Here is a 16,062-nt window from a genome sequence, read left to right as displayed (position 1 = left end):
ACTGGTGGGATCGTACCTCTTCTGTGTATGAAGTTTACTATGGGGAAAATGACTGTAATCTGTTTGAGTGAGCCCGCACTGACATATCTGCACGCTAAGTGAGCTCTTTTTTTGTTGTGATATCTTTGTGGCTAGAAGAGGCTGTTACTTTGTTTTTTTAATTCCTTGGAATGAAAACAATAAAACTGCATGTTTGTACCAAACCGCATTAACTGTGTGAACAATACCTAATGCCTGCTTGAGCGTGGATCCCTTCAATTTGTATATGTATCACATAGCATTACCTATACTAACAATATGTATGTTGTGTTATATTTTATGTTGGGGGGAGATCAATTTATTTATTTTCTAGATGTGTTTACCTGGGGTGTAAAGAACATAAAAGCTACAGCTCTGATTTTGGGGTATTCTGGGCTAGGATAACCAGATATCCAAACATAGGGCTCAAATGTTGGCATTGTGTTTTATGATCAATAGTGTATACCTCTCACGCAACTCTAATGTCCCAAAGGAATATTCAGGCAGCAAATAACTCGTAACCAGTATATCTCAAATTACTTGGGTAATCATTGTGCACAATATCACAATATCACCCTTCCCCCCCACCATCGGTGCTAAACCCACAATGTCTTGTATACATTCTTCTCCATACTGGGCATATGGAAGCGTGACATGGTGCACCTGAAGCACATGACATCTCGCACGCTCCATTTCCACTTTATGGAGAAAGAACTGTTTGCAATAGATGCAGTCTGGAAGTCATAAAGAAGACACATGTTCTGCTCTCAGTCAGGCTCTTCGGATAGAGCCAGGCTTTGTATAGCCACTTTTCCAGACAATTTGACACAGTTTAAAAGCTTTCCTTGGCAAAGTGCTTGAAAAAGGGAAACTGAGGAAGGCTTACTTTCAAAAGCCATTGATGTTCACAGACCTGTCTCTATTACTACCCTCAAGCTCCAGAAGATTTACCATTGCGTATGCATTCAGGAATAAAAGGCTCCAGGATTTGGAATTAGGAATTAAAAAGTGGCTGATATCTGACGATTCATGTAGTTATACAAGTGTTAAACTTAAGGCTGTATCCAATCCAGAAGACACAACAGAAAACAAGCAACGATGCAGAGCTGAGTGTGATAAAAAGCAACAGAGTACAGCAGACCTTAACTTTGTCTCATTACAAACACATCTTCACCTGCAGTTGTAGCTGCAGTTGTCCTCCCGTAGTGCTGCAGAGCTGTGCCTGATTACAACTAACACAGTAAAACAAGGTTGAACTCTGTCTCACTACAAAGTGAGTGTCATACAGTGCTGTCAACTCTGCTGTCATACTTTCCCATCCCCCCACACTGAAAGCCTTTAAGATGCAAAATGAAGCACTATGCAACTACAGCGGCAAATGTGTTTGTAATGGGACAAAGTTAAGCTCTGCTGTACTATGTAAGTTATAATCACACACAACTCTGCAGCAGAGCTGACAGCACTGAGAAAAAAACCTACTGTACAACTGCAGATGTGTTTGTAATGAGACAAAGCTCAGATCTGCTGTCCTGTGTTAGTTGTAATACAGCTCTGAAGTGAGATCAGGAGAGCAGACTGTCAGTTATTACATGTCTCACACTGGTAACACCCTCTTTCATTTAAAATAAGCTCTGGAGGCAGATTGTCAGGGAGATCTATGTCCGGCCCATAGATATTGAAAGTTAATTTTCATATTAAGAAAAACATGGATTTTTCTGGAATAAGTCATAGGATCACAGATATCAAGATATAATTTTATTCATCCTTCAATGATTTTCATATCGATATAGACGGCTTAGGAGGGTTGACCCTACTGACAGATTCCCTTTAAAGTATAATATATATTTTTTAAACCTGGAGTTAGAGTCAGAACATTTCTACTTTTTTTAGCTCCACCCAAAACTATCTCCGACTCGATCTACAGCCTTTGTAGAATGGGTACATGTTGTTAGTGCCTGAAACTAATTCCAAATTAAATCAATGAAAACTAAGATTTTGAAAATTTTGTGCAGATTTTAAAATATTTTGCTTCCTAACTGTATTTTATATCAATATATCACCCACTGATTTGTTAACCAATGTGTGTTTTTTTAATGAAAGGGGTTTTACATTACAATGCTTTTGATGACCTATCCATGGTATAGCTCATCAATATCAGATCAGTGAAGTTCTGGCTGCAGGCACCTCCCTCTATCGATCAGTTATTACCAGCTGGCCAGATGTAAATAGTGTATGGAGCGAAATATTACATCTGCATCACATGGTGTAGTGGTTGTGCCAAGGTACTGCAGATCAAATCTTACTCATTTGAATAGGTGCTGATCTGCAGTACCCGGGAACGACCACTACATCGTGTGATGCAGCTGTGGTGTTACGTTACATGGTGAAGTGGTCGCTCTCAGGTACTGCAGATCAGTTCTTACTCATTTGAATAGGTGCTGATCTGCGGTACCCGGAAACGACCACTACATCATGTGATGCAGGTGTCGTGTTGCGTTACATGGTGTATTGGTCCCTCCCGAGTACTGCAGATTAGTTCTTGCCAGCTCCGGCAGTGGCCGGATATAAATAGTATATTGGGCAGAACATCACAGCTGCATCACATGGTGTAGTGGTTGCTCCCGGGTACTGCAGATCAATTCTCACGCATGTGAATAGGTGCTGATCTGCAGGACCCGGTAACAACCACTACACCGTGTGATGCAGCTGTGCTGGTATGTTCCATGCGCTATTTACATTCAGCCTCTGCCAGAGATCTTATTGGAGAGGGTAATGTGCATCAGACCCCCAACCCCAGATTTGATATTGATGACCTATCTGGATATTAAGTACTTCACAACCCCATCAATGTAATATATTTAATTTCCATAAACCTGTTTTGCTTTGATTTCAGCTGGTCCAAAAAAAACCCAGATTGGAAGTTTCAAAAGATAAGACAAACCTGGCTCCTCATGAACATGTATGACCTAGAGAAGGTATGTCATGGCTTCATCATTTGTTTACTATCCGGCATTTGGATTTTACTGTTCTTTACTGTAGGCACAGTGCCAATGTAACCTCGTGCTGAACTGGTCATGCATTAAACGACCGCCGATCGGTAAATATCTACCAATATCTATAATAGATTAATATCCTGTTTACACAGGGGGACCACGCTTAACGATGCGCGCTGACAATGTATAAAAGATGTTGCTCAAAGACCGCCATTGTTCTTGGCAGCAGAGTTGTTCACACAGGACGATGCGCTGCCGAGAAATACAGATGTGGAGTGCCCTCCTTGTGGAGTGTGTCAATGACTGCCTTCTGGACATCTGTCAAGTCAGCAGTCTTCCCCATGATTGTGAAGCCTACTGAAACAGACTAAGGGACCTTTTTAAACACTTAGAAGCCATTGCAGGTGTTTTTTGTTAATTATTCTGATTTACTGAGATAATGACTTTTGTGTTCTCATTGGCTGTAATCCATAATCATCAACATTAACAGAAGTAAACACGTGAAATAGATCACTCTGATTGTAATGACTCTATATAATATGAGTTCACTTTTTGTATTGAAGAACTGAAATAAATTAACTTTTTGATGATACTCTAATTTTGTGAGAAGCACCTGTATGTTATTTTTTGCAGTCCAAAAGATAATTTCACCCGACGAAGAAGCTTTTCCATTCCTGAGATCTAGCCCCTTCTTCCCTGGCATGTAAATTTATCATATTAGCCAAGGGGGTGTGGTTCTCAAGGCTGCTCTAAGGGTGTATTACTGATCAACTAGATTTACATACAGGGAAGAGGGGTTTAATTTCTGGAACGTAAAAGTAAAGTAACAGCAGCATTTAGATCATGTAAAATATTCCATATTTATGACAAGCAACATGTTCTCTTTAAATCCCTTTTAGGTTAACCCCTTTCCGGCCCAAGGCGTACTAATACGTACAGTTATATGAAAAAGTTTGGGCACCCCTATTAATCTTAAGCTTAATGTTTTATAAAAATTGGTGTTTTTGCAACAGCTATTTCAGTTTGATATATGTAATAACTGTTGGACACAGTAATGTTTCTGCCTTGAAATGAGGTTTATTGTACTAACAGAAAATGTGCAATCTGCATTCAAACAAAATTTGACAGGTGCATAAGTATGGGCACCTCACCAGAAAAGTGACATTAATATTTAGTAGATCCTCCTTTTGCAAAAATAACAGCCTCTAGTCGCTTCCTGTAGCTTTTAGTGATTTCCTGGATCCTGGATGAAGGTATTTTTGACCATTCCTCTTTACAAAACAATTCCAGTTCAGTTAAGTTTGATGGTCGCCGAGCATGGACAGCCCTCTTCAAATGATCCCACAGATGTTCAAGGATATTCAGGTCTGGGGACTGGGATGGCCACTCCAGAACATTGTAATTGTTCCTCTGCATGAATGCCTGAGTAGATTTGGAGCGGTGTTTTGGATCATTGTCTTGCTGAAAGATCCATCCCCTGCGTAACTTCAACTTTGTCACTGATTCTTGAACATTATTGTCAAGAATCTGCTGATACTGAGTGGAATCCATGCGTCCCTCAACTTTAACAAGATTCCGGGTGCCGGCATTGGCCACACAGCCCCAAAGCATGATGGAACCTCCACCAAATTTTACTGTGGGTAGCAAGTGTTTTTCTTGGAATTGCCGCCATGCATAACGCCTTTTTGTATGACCAAACAACTCAATCTTGGTTTCATCAGTCCACAGGACCTTCTTCCAAAAAGAAATTGGCTTCTCCAAATGTGCTTTTGCATACCTCAGCCGACTCTGTTTGTGGCGTGCTTGCAGAAACGGCCTCTTTCGCATCACTCTCCCATACAGCTTCTCCTTATGCAAAGTGCGTTATATAGTTGACCGATGCACAGTGACACCATCTGCAGCAAGTTGATGCTGCAGCTCTCTGGAGGTGGTCTGAGGATTGTCCTTGACTGATCTCACCATTCTTTTTCTTTGCCTTTCTGATGTTTTTCTTGGCCTGCCACTTCTGGCCTTAACAAGAACTGTCCCTGTGTTCTTCCATTTCCTTACTGTGTTCCTCACAGTGGAAACTGACAGGTTAAATCGCTGAGACAGCTTTTTGTATCCTTCCCCTGAACAACTATGTTGAATAATCTTTGTTTTCAGATCATTTGACAGTTGTTTTGAGGAGCCCATGATGCCACTCTTCAGAGGAGATTCAAACAGGAGAACAACTTGCAAGTGGCCACTTTAAGTAGCTTTTCTCATGATTGCATACACCTGGCTATGAAGTTCAAAGCTCAATGAGGTTACAAAACCAAAAAAAGTGCTTTAGTAAGTCAGTAAAAAGTTGGTAGGAGTATTTAAAACAAGAAAATGATAAGGGTGCCCATACTTATGCACCTGTCAAATTTTGTTTGAATGCAGATTGCACATTTTCTGTTAGTACAATAAACCACATTTCAAGGCAGAAACATTACTGTGTCCAACAGTTATTACATATATCAAACTGAAATAGCTGTTGCAAAAACACCAATTTTTATAAAACATTAAGCTTAAGATTAACAGGGGTGCCCAAACTTTTTCATATAACTGTATCTGTGTCCTGGGCCTTATGGGCCTGATACGTATTAGTATGCCTTGGCGATTTCGCCCGCACACAAGCGGTGTCAGCTGATTGCTACAGCTGACACCCGGTGCTATGTGCCAGGAGTGGTCCTGCACCGCTCCCGGCACATTAACCCCTGAAATGCTGCGATCGAAATCGATCACAGCATTCAGGTGGCAAGAGGAGGTTAGCGCGATACTTACCTTCTCTGCCAGCGTCCCGCGGCGTCTGAGTCCGGTCCCAGATGTTGCCATGGTGACCCGATGTCATCATGACAACATCCAGGTCACCAGGAGGCAGGAAGTTGCTTTGGTCATGCGCACTGTGCCCTGACAGGCTGCATAGCACAGGGATGGTGCTGCATTCCTGCGCTATACAGCCGATCAGGCTGCAAAAAGTGAAAGTCCCATAGTGGGACAAAGTGTAAAAGTAATAAAAATGTCAGAAAGTGAAAAAAAAAAAAATATATATATATTAAATAAAAGAAAAAATATATATATATATTGTACCCATAAATAAATAATCTTATGGAAAAAAAAACAATAAAAGTACACATATTTGGTATCGCTGCATCCGGAATGACCTGACCTATAAAACTGTCCCGCTAGTTAACCCCTTTAGTGAACGCGGTAAAAAAGCAACAAAACGAAACCTAAAACGATGTTTTATCATCATACCGCCAAACAAAAAAATGGAATAAAACGCGATCAAAAAGACGAATGTAAATAAAAATGGTACCGCTGAAAACGTCATCTTGTCCCGCCCACCATACAGCTCCAAGGGCCAAAAAATAAAAAAGTTATAGCTCTCAGAATAAAGCGATGCAAAAACAATTCTTTTTTCTATAAAATAGTTTTTATTGTGTAAAAGTGCCAAAATATAAAAAAATATATATAAATGCAGTACCACTGTAAACGTACTGACTCAAAGAATAAAGCTGCTTTATCCATTTTACCACATGCAGAACGGCATGAAAAAAAAAAAAAAAAAAAACAATTCCTGAATTGTTGGTTTTTGTTTATTCTGCCTTCTAAAAATCAGAATAGAAAGCGATCAAAAAATGTCACGTGCCCGAAAATGGTACCAATAAAAACGTCAACTTGTCCCGCAAAAAACAAGCTGTCCCATGACTCTGTCGGCCGAAATATGGAAAAATTATAGCTCTCAAAATATGGCAATTTAAAAACTAGTCTTTGCAAAAAAATGCGTCTTTTAGTGTGTGACAGCTGTCAATCATAAAAACCCGATATGAATCTGGCATCGCTGTAGTTGCACCAACCTCAAGAATAAAGACGTCTAATCACTTATACCGCACGAGGAACGGCGTAAAAAATAAACTTTAGGGTTAGGGTTGTGCTAGAGTTTGGGTTAGGGTTGTGCTAGGGTTAGGATTGTGCTAAGGTTAGGGTTGTGCTAGGATTAGGGTTGGGTTAGGGTTGGGCTAGGTTTGGGCTAGGGTTAGGGTTGGGCTAGGGTTAGGATCGGACTAGGGTTAGGGTCGGGTTAGGGTAGGGTTAGGGTTGGGCTAGGGTTCAGGTTGGGCTAGAGTTAGGATTGTGCTAGGGTTAGGGTTGGGCTAGGGTTGGGTTAGGGTTGGGCTAGGGTTAGGGTTGGGCTGGGGTTAGGGTTGGGCTGGGGTTAGGGTTGTGCTAGGGTTAGGCTAAGGTTAGGGTTAGGCTAGGGTTAAGCTAGGGTTAGAGTTGGGCAAGGGTTGGGCTAGGGTTGGGGTTGGGATTTTTTCAGAAGTAAAGAAAAAAAAATGACAACGATATGGCGACTAATGTTGAGCGCAAGTGCTCGCTACTTGAGTTTGCATCGGGTGCTCAGGTATGCACCGAGTATAGCGGGTGCTCGAGTGACATGCTCGAGTCACCGCCCCAAATGTTTTGCAGCTGTTATACAGGCAAAAAAAACTCGTGTGGATTGCCTGCCATGCATGAGCGATCCCCGTATGTTTTTTTTTTGGGTGTCTAATAACCGTGAAACATGCGGGCTGGGACTCGAGTATGTCACTTGAGCACCCGCGATACTTGGTGCATACCTGAGTACCCGATGCAAACTCAAATAGCGAGCACTTGCACTCAATACTAATGACAACTTATTCAATATAATGACCTAATGTTATCAAATTCTGTGTCGTACCTCTGGGTTCAAAATGTTCATTATACCCCTTGATAAAATCCTGGCTGGGTGTAGTTTCCAAAATGGAGTCTCTGGGAGGAGGGGGGGGGTGGTTTCCACTATTTAGGCACAACAGGAACTCCCCAAACGCTTCTACCACGATTGCTTAGTTTGGCTGGACGGCCAGGTCTAGGAAGACTTCTGGTGGTCCCAAACTTCTTCCATTTAAGGATTATGGAGGCCACTGTGCTCTTAGGAACCTTGAGTAATGCAGAAATGCTTTTGTAACCTTGTCCAGATCTGTGCCTTGCCACAATTCTGTCTCTGAGCTCCTTGGACAGTTCCTTTGAGCTCATGATTCTCATTTGGTCTGACATGCACTGTGAACTGTGAGGTCTTATATAGACAGGTGTGTGCCTTTCCAAATCAAGTCCTATCAGTTTAATTAAACACAACTGGACTCCAATGAAGGAGTAGAACCATCTCAAGGAGGATCACAAGGAAATGGACAGCATGTGACTTAAATATGAGTGTCTGACCAAAGGGTCTGAATACTTACGACCATGTGATATTTCAGTTTTTCCTTTTTAATAAATTTGCAAAAATTTCTGCATTTCTGTTTTTTTTAGTCAAGATGGGGTGCAGAGTGTACTTTAATGAGAAAAAAAATGAACTTTTTAGAATTTACCAAATGGCTGCAATGAAACAAAGAGTGAAAAAATTTAAAGGGGTCTGAATACTTTCCGTACCCACTGTATGTGCTCTGGGTGTGACAGAGCACTTCTACAGCCTCTGCCTCCTGAGGTTGTTTTCCTGCCTTGCCCCATCCTTTTTAGGTTGATTGATAGCTCACTGTCTGATTTCCTAGCCTGAGGTCTCACAGACATTGAGTTATCAATCAAGAGGATGGTGCTGCGTGGGGAAATAACCTAGGGAGGCAGAAGCTGAAGAAATGCCCTGTCACTCTGAGAGCACACAATGCCTAATTTGCATAAGAATTCAAATGCAAATTTCTCAGGAAAGCAGCAACAGATAGAAGATATAAAGGTGTTGATGGATTTGGATTTGGAAGGGGACTGACATACTCACACCCCGAGCATTTAACACCTCATTTACATATGAGTTAAAACGCTGATTTCTCCAGAATGCAGCAACAGATACAAGATATAAAGGTGTTGATGGATTTGGAGGGGACTGACATGCTCACACCCTGAGCATTTAAAACCTCATTTACATATGAGTTAAAAAGCTGATTTCTCAAGAATGCAGCAGCAGATTGAAGATATAAAGGTGTTGATGGATTTAGCTATCAAAGACCTGCTTACCCATACATGCAGAACTTACTGACATTCCCTTTAATACAGCTGAATATAAATGCTATTCCATATGCGTCCCTTTCCATGCTGTTGTTTTTTTATTATTATTATTATTATTATTCCTATTTGTATTTTGTACCATCAGATGCCATATTGTTAAGATATTCTAGAGCAATACTTATAGTGGAGAATATCTACAATTTACGGCTCTGTATGGTGCTCCATATGTCGGTACAGGGTGTGGAGCCGCAGGGGATTGCAGTACAGCCTCCGAAGGCCTTAGGGGTTATCTAGCTGCATAAAATACATTTGTTGAACCTATAGCTAAAATTTTCGAAATTTTGTGACTTAAACTGGGAAATTAATCTTCAGTCCTGAGTTCTTGCAGAAACGTGCTGCAATGGATTACTACACCTTAGCATCCTCTATGAAGCTGCTTAATAAATATAGATTTTATCTTAAATTTTGGTTCCCTCCTCCACCTTCCCAGTTATAGGGGGACGACGGGTTTGGTGTGGGGCGAGGTTGGTTTGCGGTTTTGCAGTTTGTACCATCGTGAGTAATAGCATGAATCAGAAATAGGAGGTTATTGCTGGATTCGGAAAACATGGGGGGTGGAGAGTGTTTTTGGAAAATGATTGTTAGTGAAAGTTCTTAATATCAAGATGATGGGAATCCACGTGCGACAGTAACGTAATATCTGCAAGAACAGCTCCGTACTGCCCCCACCTGGATCAGCAGAGAAAATTATATTATGTTAATGAAGGGGGGGCTTACGATTTATGAGAACATAGGGGTGACAAAGAAGGTTAAAAGTGCTTGCATTGTATGATCCAGCCATGATAAATAAGAGTATTAATGTTATCCGGTCAGTAGCCAATATTGAGATATGTACAGATACAAAGTGCTACTAAGTACATAGGAAAGTTAGATTAATGAGGTGATGTGACTGTAGCGTCGGCGTCTCTGCCTCCTGCCGGGCAGAGACGCCGTTCCCCTCACCGCCGCGGTCCCGGTCCGGCGTCCTCCAGCTCCCCTGCTGCTGTGGCGCGCACCACGCGCAGTTTCCCGGGCACTGTACTTGGGGCGCGCGCCCTCTCTCTTAAAGGGGCCGCACGCGCCGTCCTAAAGAGTCCCCGGCCAATGGTCGGAGGACTACACCTATTTAAAGCACCTCCTCCAAAATGGAGGTGCCTGTGCAAGGTTGTTGTTTGTGTGCTAACACTCTCCTCAGCCCTCAGGTTCCAGTGTCCACCAGCCTTTCTATCAGCCGTGACCGCCAGCCTGTCTATCAGCCATGCCCGCCAGCCTGTCTATCAGCCGTGCCCACCAGCCTGTCTATCAGCCGTGCCCACCAGCCTGCCTATTAGCCGTGCCCGCCTGCCTGTCTATCAGCCGTGCCCGCCAGCCTGTCTACCTGCCAAGTCCGCCAGCCTGTCTGTCTATCGGCCTTGCTCACCTGCTGTATCTGTCGGCTTCGGCCATCAGTCCCGTAAGAGTCGCCTGCTCTCACACAAGGTCGGTCACAGAGTGGCACCTGGTTCACCTTCCCGGTCCCTCCTTGGTTCACGGAGTCGACTAAGCAGCCTTGTGGCCAGGGTCAGTCCGGGTAGGCACTTAGTTACGCCCCTCTGGTCCCTCCTTGCATCACAGCACAGAGGTTCCACCACCCGAATCCGTAACAGTTTGCACAGGCCAAGGAATCCAGTGGCTCCCAGGCTCCTTCGCTCTCAGACCTGTACCAAGAGGTCTCTCACCAGAGATCCCAACTGTAGTGTCGGTGTCTCTGCCTCCTGCCGGGCAGAGACACCGATCCCCTCATCGCCGCGGTCCCGGTCTGGCGTCCTCCAGCTCCCCTGCTGCTGCCCGGGATGCGCGCACCACGCACAGTTTCCCGGGCACTGTACTTGGGGCGTGCGCTCCCTCCCTCTTAAAGGGGCCGAGCGCCGTCCTAAAGAGTCCCCAGCCAATGGCTGGAGGACTGCTCCTATTTAAAGCATCTCCTCCAAAATGGAGTTGCCTGTGCAAGGTTGTTGTTTGTGTGCTAACACTCTCCTCAGCCCTCAGGTTCCAGTGCCTGCCAGCCTGTCTATCATCTGTGCCCGCCAGCTTTTCTATCAGCCGTGCCTGCCAAGCCCATCTGCTTGCCTACCCGTATCACCTGTCAGTCTGCCGGCCGTACCCACCTGCTTGCCTACCCGTATCACCTGTCTGTCTACCGGCCGTGCTCACCTGCTGTACCTGTCAGCTTCAGCCATCTGACCCGTGGGAGTCGCCTGCTCTCACACAAGGTCGGTCCCAGAGTGGCACCTGGTTCACCTTCCCGGTCCCTCCTTGGTTCACGGAGTCGACTAAGCCGCTGTGTGGCCAGGGTCGGTCCGGGTAGGCACTTATTTACGCCCCTCTGGTCCCTCCTTACATCACAGCACAGAGGTTTCACCACCCGGATCCGTAACAGTTTGCACAGGCCATGGAATCCAGTGGCTCCCAGGCTCCTTCGCTCTCAGACCTGTACCAAGAGGTCTCTCACCAGAGATCCCAACAGGATACTATCCTGTCCTATCTACGGACAGTCAACTCCCACCTGGATGCGCTGTCAACCCCGACTGTGTTCGCCTCTCGCCGAGCGGCACCCGCTCCGGCAACACCTCAACCCAGTGGCGCTGTGGCACCCGGCTTTAGACCCCGGCTTTCTGCTCCTCCACGTTTTGGTGGTGACCCTGTCCTATGTCGGGGCTTCATAAAGCAGTGCACGCTGCACTTTGAACTCTTGGCACACCAGTTCACCTCCGACTGGGCCAAGGTGGCATTCATCATGTCTCACCTCACCGGAGAGGCGTTGGCGTGGCTTAACCCTCTGTGGGAGAGAGGGGATCCTCTGGTATCCGATCTCCAGGCCTTCCACGCGGCTTTCCGGAATGTGTTCGATGAACCTGGACGAAGATCTTCTACTGCCTCCTCACTTCTCCGACTCCGCCAAGGGAGTCTCTCTGTGGGACAGTATGCCGTGCGTTTCCAAACCCTCGCCTCTGAACTTGCCTGGAACAATGAGGCTCTGGTGTCCACTTTTTGTGAAGGCCTTTCCGGACGGATCAAGGATGAGCTAGCCAGTCGTGACATACCTTCCTCCCTGGACGACCTGGTGTCATTAGCTACCCGGACTGACATCCGTTTTCTGGAGCTTGCTAAGGAGACGACCCGTTAGAGAAAACCTCTGCACCTCGCTCCATCCTTCCAGTCCAGTCTTGCAACCAGCATTCTCCCAGGGGTCTTCTCCAGAGGCAATGCAAATTGACCAATTAAGATGGTCAAGTCTCACCAGGAGACCCGCCGCGCCGAGGGAAGTTGCTTCTACTGTGGCAATATAGAGCATCTGATCCGCTCCTGCACGGTGAGACCGGGAAACTCCAGTGTCTAGGATCGCTCGGAGCGGTCGTCCTAGTCCAGAGTTCTTCCTCTCCGGCTTGACTCTGTCCGTTTCTGTTACCAGTGGTGAGACCCGCTTCTTCGAGACTGCTTATCTGGATTCCGGAGCCGCAGGGAATCTCATTCAACAGGCTGTTGTTGAGCGTTTTCAGATTCCTACCATACGTCTGGCTGATCCTTTAGCGGTTTCCTCGGTGGATGGAAAGCATCTCTCTGAAACCATCTTGCTTGTCACTGAACCTGTTACTCTTCAGGTGGGAATGCTGCACTCGGAGAGGATCTCCTTTTACGTGCTGTCCGGTTTCTCTTGTCCCCTCTTGCTTGGCCTGCCTTGGTTACGGAGACATGAGCCCGTCCTGAATTGGAGCTCGGGGGAGGTGCTCCGTTGGGGTCCGGAATGCCATAAGTCCTGTCTGGTACCAGTTCATCCTGCTCAACCCCCGTCTGCTCCTGCTAACCTACCTGGCCTACCGGCACCCTACTGGTCATATGCGGATGTCTTTGATATAAAGGAGGCAGAGACACTACCACCTCATAGGCTGTATGATTGCCCCATCGACCTAATACCTGGTGCTTCACCTCCTCGCGAGCGAATCTACCCCTTGTTAGACCCGTGCTATGTCTGAATACATAGAAGAGAATCTTGCTAGGGCATTTATCCAGAAATCCACCTCTCCGGCTGGAGCAGGATTCTTCTTCATCAAAAAGAAAGACTGTTCTCTTCGTCCTTGTATCATCGACTATAGGGACCTAAACCAGATTACCATCAAAAATAAGTACCCCCTGCCTCTCATCTCGGAGCTGTTTGACCGCCTAAAAGGCGCAAAGATATTCACTAAGCTCGATCTTCGTGGGGCGTACAATCTGGTCCAGATTCGCCAGGGAGACAAGTGGAAGAAGGCATTCAACACTCGGGATGGTCACTACGAATACCGCGTGATGCCCTTCGGTCTCTGTAATGCTCCAGCCGTCTTCCAGGAGTTAGTAAATGACATCTTACGAGATCTCCTGTATTCCTGCGTAGTGGTGTACCTGGACGATATCTTGGTGTTCTCCCCTGATCTGCTCTCTTACCGGAGGGATGTGCGTCAGGTCCTGTTGAGGCTCCGGAAGAATCGCCTGTATGCTAAGTACGAGAAATGCCTCTTTGAGCAGACCTCCCTACCATTTCTGGGGTATATCATCTCTGAGACCGGGCTGCGGATGGATCCCGAGAAGGTGTCTGCCGTCTTAAAGTGGCCGCGACCTGAGGGGTTGAAGGCTATTCAGCGGTTTCTGGGTTTCGCTAACTATTACCGCCTCTTCTTTCCTCATTTCTCCTCCCATCTCAGCTCTCACCTGTAAAGGAGCAAATCCCAGAGAATGGACTTCTGAGGCGGAGAATGCCTTTGTCTCTCTTAAACAAGCCTTCTCCTCCGCTCTGGTGCTACATCGGCCTGACATAAATAAACCGTTCTTCCTGGAGGTTGATGCCTCTTCCTCCGGGGCCGGAGCAGTGCTCACCCAGAAATCCTCGTCCGGGCGAATGGTGACCTGCGGCTTCTTCTCCAAACTCTTCTCTTCGTCTAAGCGCAATTACTCCATAGGAGATCGAGAACTGCTGGCCATCAAATTATCTCTGGAGGAGTGGCACTATTTGCTTGAGGGGGCTCTGCACTCGGTGGTCATCTACACTGATCTTAAAAACCTTGCTTATTTGCAGACCGCCCAAAGACTAAACCCGCGTCAGGCCAGGTGGTTGTTCTTTGCTAGATTCTGCTTCACTCTTCATTACCGCCTGGCAGACAAGAACATTAAAGCCGACACTCTGTCCCGCTCATCTTTGTCCATCGACCAAGAGGAGGAACCTCTACACATCATTGATCCCTCCAGAATAATGTCTGATGCTCCGTTCGACCTGTCTCATCTACCTCCTGGTAAGACCTTTGTAGCGGCTCAGAATCGGAAGAGGGTCTTACTCTGGGGTCATTCATCCAAACTGGCTGGTCATTACGGCCAGAGGAAGACGCTTCTGCTCATTGCCCGACATTATTGGTGGCCCTCCCTGCGCAAGGATGTTGCGGATTTTGTCGCGGCTTGTTCCTCTTGTGCCCGTAACAAGATACCTAGGCACCTTCCAGCCGGTCGCCTTCTTCCTCTTCCCATGCCTTCCGCTCCGTGGCAACATATTGCAATGGATTTCATCACAGATCGGCTGGTTGTACTGTCATTTGGGTGGTTGCCGAACGCTTTTCCAAAATGGCTCACTTCATCCTTCTACCTGGTCTTCCGTCCGCACCTGTGCTGGCTAAGGACTTCATCTGTCACATCTTCCGTCTCCACGGCTTACCCCTCCACATTATCTCGGACCGAGGAGTTCAGTTCACCTCCCACTTCTGGAGAGCCACGTGCAAGCTGCTGAATGTGTCTTTGGATTTTTCCTTGGCCTATCATCCTCAGTCCAATGGTCGAGTGGAACGGATCAATCAGATCCTTACCAGTTTTCTTTGGCACTTTATCAACGCTCACCATAGCGATTGGGTAGAGCTCCTGCCTTGGATTGAGTTTTCCTATAACAACCATGTGAGTGAGTCATCTGCTAAATCTCCGTTTTTTGTTGTTTACGGTCGACACCTCCAGATTCCGTTTCCCGTCTCTGCCTGCCGCGGAGTCTCTCGTCAGTGAATTTTCAGCGATTTGGGAGGACACTAGATCTGCGCTTCTCCAGTCATCCGAGCGGATGAAGAAGCATGCTGATAAGAGACGTCTGGATCCGCCTCTATTTCGTCCAGGAGACAAGGTCTGGCTTTCCCCCAAATATGTCCGTCTCAAGATACCATCATATAAGTTGGGTCCGCGGTTCATTGGTCCGTTCAAGATTCTGAACCAAATAAATCCAGTGGCTTACAAGCTGAAACTCCCTGCCTCCTTACGGATTCCCAATTCCTTTCACGTGTCTCTCCTCAAGCCTGTTGTCCTTAATCCTTTCTCGGATGATCCAGGTACCACTCCAGCTCCAGTCTCCGCTGAGGACATCTTTGAAGTAGAGAATATTTTGGCCATCAAGAGGATAAGAGGAAAGACTTTCTTTCTTGTGCATTTGAAGGGGTTTGGTCCTGAGGAGAGGTCTTGGGAGGCCAGGGAGAATATTCATGCCCCTCATCTTCTAGAAATATTTCTTGTAGGCCTAAAGAAGAGGGGGTGTAAAGGTGGGGGGGGTACTGTAGTGTCGGTGTCTCTGCCTCCTGCCCGGCAGAGACGCCGATCCCCTCACCGCCGCGGTCCCGGTCCAGCGTCCTCCAGCTCCCCTGCTGCTGCCCGGGATGCGCGCACCACGCGCAGCTTCCCGGGCACTGTACTTGGGGCGCGCGCTGTCTCCCTCTTAAAGGGGCCGCGCGCGCCGTCCTAAAGAGTCCCCGGCCAATGGCTGGAGGACTGCTCCTATTTAAAGCAGAGGTCCCCAACCGCCGGTCCGCGGACCAGGACCGGGCCGTTGGGGTTTTTCAGCCGGTCCGCGGGGAGAGGGGGCCCCTCCAGCCTCCAGCAGGGCCGCCATCAGGGCATGACTGCCCTGACTCCAGTATGGGGCCCGGCCGGTAGGAGCCCCCTCGGAGCCCCCCTC

General features: G+C 46.6%; 1 protein-coding gene across 3 annotated transcripts in view; it reads left to right on the top strand.

Moving 5' to 3' along the window:
* The window catches only part of CHLSN (cholesin), a 279,333-nt gene that overhangs the window by 252,856 nt on the left and 10,415 nt on the right, over positions 1 to 16,062 (top strand). For all 3 annotated transcript variants that reach the window (XM_073648081.1, XM_073648080.1, XM_073648079.1), the window contains exon 5: positions 2,912 to 2,993. In XM_073648081.1, the coding sequence (XP_073504182.1) occupies positions 2,912 to 2,993 (82 nt within the window). The remainder of the gene's footprint in view (positions 1 to 2,911; positions 2,994 to 16,062) is intronic.

Source organism: Phyllobates terribilis, unplaced genomic scaffold (genome assembly GCF_046119375.1).
Source record: "Phyllobates terribilis strain yellow unplaced genomic scaffold, ASM4611937v1 Scaffold_9__5_contigs__length_417890890, whole genome shotgun sequence".
NCBI classification, from domain to species: Eukaryota; Metazoa; Chordata; class Amphibia; order Anura; family Dendrobatidae; genus Phyllobates; species Phyllobates terribilis.
This window is presented reverse-complemented; position numbering and strand designations above follow the sequence as displayed.